This window comes from Penaeus japonicus, unplaced genomic scaffold (assembly GCF_977035675.1).
Source record: "Penaeus japonicus unplaced genomic scaffold, GWHDUDI00000001_assembly GWHDUDI00000024, whole genome shotgun sequence".
In the NCBI taxonomy this organism is placed as follows: Eukaryota; Metazoa; Arthropoda; class Malacostraca; order Decapoda; family Penaeidae; genus Penaeus; species Penaeus japonicus.
In genome coordinates this window covers 29,347,990-29,352,989 of record NW_028234426.1, presented here as the reverse complement: position 1 = coordinate 29,352,989, position 5,000 = coordinate 29,347,990, and the positions used below count along the sequence as shown (strand labels likewise).

The following is a 5,000-nucleotide window of genomic DNA, read 5'->3' as shown; positions in this document are numbered from 1 at the left end:
CTCCATTACAAATATTCAACATATCTCGTGCCTGAGGAAGAAACATGAAACTATATACTTTCTCGCAGATATGCTTGGAGTTAACAACCACCAATGACATAGGGACGAACTCGAATAAAAAAGTACAACGAAGGGGCATTGGAAATATATATATATATATATATATATATATATATATATATATATATATATATATGAACAAATATGAAAATACATATGTTTCCTAAAACGAACCCATAGGCAAGGCTAGTAAACACTGTCATTGGTTTCTCGCATGCGATTAGCGAATGTCAACATTGGCACGTGCTCTTCCCAGCTAAAGGAGACGATGTCAACACTACCACGTGTCTCTCAGCTACGAGTTGCCAACTTCTTTTTTTCTTTCTTTCTTCCTCACAGGGAACGAGGACACCTCATTCTCTTTGGCACGCTCAAGACACAGAAACGCTTTGGGGGACAAAATGGTACACAATGCATCTCCCAAAGATTATAAATGCCAATCAATATGCTAAAATTAATTATAAATGAAAGAAACCCCCGCGGGTTCAAGCATTTATTCCATTAGTACAATCAATTCTTTTTGTGACGTCATCTGTCTAGAAAGCATCAATTTTAGACGGGACACTAAACTTGCTACCATGCCGGGTAGATTGAGTACGTCCACCATATCATACCCGCTAATTATACACAACTACTTAAGCTCTAAAGCAAATAATAAAAACAACGTACAACAACAAAAGAGCAACGGCATACTACGGCTACAAAAGCAAAATACAACAAAACAAAAACAAAATACAAAAAAGCCACAAAAACTAAATACAACAACTACAACCATCAGCAAAGGCAAAACGCCAGGTAGATCCCCCATCTCTTCCCCCCAACCCCCCAACCCCCCAACCCCCCCGCGTACACACAGGACGAAAGTGAGACCGAGACAAACGCACGAACCACAAAACAGACAGACATACACCAAACATCCAAAGAGAGACAGAGAGAGAGAGAAGCTATTGCCTCTCCTCCCTAAAGAGCACAAGGTTACGTCATCGCCAACCACGTGGTGCTAGGAAGTAAACATTGCCGAGGAAAAAGGAAGCCAGGATAAGAAGTATGAGTAAAAAGAAGGCGAGGAATGTGCGTGGGAGGAGAGGGAGAGGGAGAGAGAGAGGGAGAGGGAGAGGGAGAGGGAGAGGGAGAGGGAGAGGGAGAGGGAGAGGGAGAGGGAGAGGGGAGGGGGGGAGTGAAAACAAAGATGAAGTGAATGAAGCTGTACAACTGGAGGAAATGATAGGAGGAGGAGGATAATAAGGCGGGGGATGGGAGAAGTAGGAGGATAGGGGGGTAGAGGAGGAGCAAGGGTGGATGGAGGGAGAGGGGGTAGGAGTAGGAGGATAGGGAGGGAGGGAGGAGGAAGGTGGGGGTGGAGGTGGAGGAGAAGGGGGAGGAGGGGGAGGAGGAGGAGCAGGAGGAGGGAGAGGAAGAGCAGCAGCAGGAGGAGGAGGAAGAGCAGGAAGAGGAGGAGGAAGAGCAATAGGAGGAGGAAGAGCAATAGGAGGAGGAGGAGGAGGAGGAGGAGGAGGAGGAGGAGGAGGAGGGGGAGGGGAGGAGGAGGAGGAGGAGGAGGAGGAGGAGGAGGAGGAGGAGGAGGAGGGGGAGGAGGAGGAGGAGGAGGAGGAGGAGAAGAGGAGGAGGAGGAAGAGGAGGAGGAGGAGGAGGAGGAGGAGGAGGAAGAAGAGGAGGAGGAGGTGGAGGAGGTGGAGGAGGAGGAGGAGGGGGAGGGGGAGGAGGGGGAGGAGGAGGAGGAGGAGGAGGAGGAGGAGGAGGGGGAGGAGGAAGAACTGGAAGAGGAGGAAGAGCTGGAAGAGGAGGAAGAGCAGGAAGAGCGGGAAGAGGAGGAAGAAGAGAAGTAGGAGGAAGAGGACAAGAAGGTGAAGACAGAGGAGGTCGAGGAGAAAAAGCAATCAAGAAAGGAGAAAAATTATACATAAAAAAACGAAAAAATAAAAGAAGGAGAGAAGAGGAAAGTAAAAAGACTGAAAATATAAATACTAAAGAAGAAGAAAGGAAAACAGATAATAAAATAAAATTAAAAAAAATAATAAATAAAAAAAATAAAAGAAAGACGAAAAAAAAAATAATAAATAAATAAATAAATAAATAAATATACACCACAAACATAGAGCTCTGTAATCCCGCTCCTTAAGGCCAGCTGATTCCCACCCCAGGAGGAGGAGGAGGAGGAAGAGGAGGAGGAGGAGGAGGAGGAGGAGAAAGAGAAGGAGAAAGAGAAGGAGAAAGAAAAGGCAAAGAAGAAGAAAAAAAAGAACAAGGGAAGACAAGAAGAACAAAACAATCAAAACTAAAATAAAGATAAAATAAGCAAAGAGCAAATTAAAGAAGAATCAGCAAAAACAACAACAACACAAGAGCTCACCAAGGCAGGCTGGACGCGTCGGAGATGAAGCAGCCACGTGTAGTTGTCGCAAATGCATCGCCAAGCACCTTCCACGTACTGACTGATTTCGGGGACTGACAACACGCTGTGGGAAAAGGGAGAAAAAAGGGAGGTCAGTGAAACGGGGAGAGATTGGCATTGCTGTTGTTGTTGGTAGTGGTGGTGGTGGTGATGGTAGTGGTGGTGGTAGTGGTGGTGATGGTAGTGGTGGTGGTGGTGATGGTAGTGGTGGTGGTGGTGATGGTAGTGGTGGTGGTGGTGATGGTAGTGGTGGCGGTGGTAGTGGTGGTGGTGGTGGTGGTGATGGTAGTGGTGGTGGTGGTGATGGTAGTGGTGGTGGTGGTGATGGTAGTGGTGGTGGTAAGGTTATGGTGTGATGGTGTTTATGGTATGGTGGTGGTGGTAAGGTAATGGTGTGATGGTGGTGTTTGTGGTATGGTGTTAGTATAGTGGTGTGATGGTGATGGTATGGTGGTGTTTGTGATGGTATGTTGGTGTTTGTGATAGTATGGTGGTGCTGGTGATGTAGAGTTGGCAGTAGTGGTGGTGGTAGTGGTAGCGTTGTTGGTGGGTGTGGTGATTGTGGCATGGTGGCGGTGGTGGCATGATAGTGTTGGTGATAGTGTTGTTGTTGATGTTGTTGTTGTTGATGTCTTGTTTTTCTATCAAGATCACACCAAATCAAAGTTCGTGACTTCATGTGTGGAGTATGGATTTGCTTGCATGTTGATGAATATATGAATACACGATTAGATAATATTAAAATAATAAAAACTGAATCATATTTACTATCAAGAGCTCCAGTATATCTGATCATTTACTTTTCTTCATTCAAGATATTTTAAGAATTACGTAATAATACGAAAACATATTAATAAACAAAAATACAAATAAGCAAATGAGTAAACAAATAATATATAAGAAAATTTGACCCACCAAGTATAACGAAAACGAAACGGTGCTCGCTCTGACGTAACTCCTCTCCGTCACTCGAAGCAACGAACAAAACGAGAATAATTCGACGAGAACGAGACAGCGACGCCGATTCAGTGAGACTCCGCGAGAACGAGACAGCGAGGCCGATTCAGTGAGACTCAGTGAGAACGAGACAGCGAGGCCGATTCAGTGAGACTCAGCGAGAACGAGACAGCGAGGCCGATTCAGTGAGACTCAGTGAGAACGAGACAGCGAGGCCGATTCAGTGAGACTCAGTGAGAACGAGACAGCGAGGCCGATTCAGTGAGACTCAGTGAGAACGAGACAGCGAGGCCGATTCAGTGAGACTCAGTGAGAACGAGACAGCGAGGCCGATTCAGTGAGACTCAGTGAGAAGGAGACAGCGAGGCCGATTCAATGAGACTCAGTGAGAACGAGACAGCGAGGCCGATTCAGTGAGAACGAGACAGTGAAGCCGACTCAACAAAAACGAGACAGCGAGACCGACTTAGCAAGAACGAGACAACGAGGTCGATTCAGTGAGACTCAGTGAGGAGACAGCGAGGCCGATTCAATGAGACTCAGTGAGGAGACAGCGAGGCCGATTCAGTGAGACTCAGCGAGAACGAGACAGCGAGGCCGATTCAGTGAGAACGAGACAGTGAAGCCGACTCAACAAAAACGAGACAGCGAGACCGACTTAGCAAGAACGAGACAACGAGGTCGATTCAGTGAGACTCAGTGAGAAGGAGACAGCGAGGCCGATTCAATGAGACTCAGTGAGAAGGAGACAGCGAGGCCGATTCAGTGAGACTCAGCGAGAACGAGACAGCGAGGCCGATTCAGTGAGAACGAGACAGTGAAGCCGACTCAACAAAAACGAGACAGCGAGACCGACTTAGCAAGAACGAGACAACGAGGTCGATTCAGTGAGACTCAGTGAGGAGACAGCGAGGCCGATTCAATGAGACTCAGTGAGGAGACAGCGAGGCCGATTCAGTGAGACTCAGCGAGAACGAGACAGCGAGGCCGATTCAGTGAGAACGAGACAGTGAAGCCGACTCAACAAAAACGAGACAGCGAGACCGACTTAGCAAGAACGAGACAACGAGGTCGATTCAGTGAGACTCAGTGAGAAGGAGACAGCGAGGCCGATTCAGTGAGACTCAGTGAGAAGGAGACAGCGAGGCCGATTCAATGAGACTCAGTGAGACCGAGACAGCGAGGCCGATTCAGTGAGACTCAGTGAAAACGAGACAGCGAGGCCGATTCAATGAGACTCAGTGAGACCGAGACAGCGAGGCCGATTCAGTGAGACTCAGTGAGAACGAGACAGCGAGGCCGATTCAGTGAGACTCAGTGAGAACGAGACAGCGAGGCCGATTCAGTGAGACTCAGTGAGAACGAGACAGCGAGGCCGATTCAGTGAGACTCAGTGAGAACGAGACAGCGAGGCCGATTCAATGAGACTCAGCGAGAACGAGACAGCGAGGCCGATTCAATGAGACTCAGCGAGAACGAGACAGCGAGGCCGATTCAATGAGACTCAGTGAGGAGACAGCGAGGCCGATTCAATGAGACTCAGTGAGAAGGAGACAGCGAGGCCGATTCA

General features: G+C 47.9%; 1 protein-coding gene across 2 annotated transcripts in view; it reads right to left on the bottom strand.

The window, feature by feature from the left end:
* The window catches only part of LOC122256525 (uncharacterized), a 75,090-nt gene that overhangs the window by 28,694 nt on the left and 41,396 nt on the right, over positions 1-5,000 (bottom strand). For both annotated transcript variants that reach the window (XM_043021288.2, XM_043021287.2), the window contains exon 3: positions 2,432-2,537. In XM_043021288.2, coding sequence (XP_042877222.1) covers positions 2,432-2,537 — 106 coding nt within the window. The remainder of the gene's footprint in view (positions 1-2,431; positions 2,538-5,000) is intronic.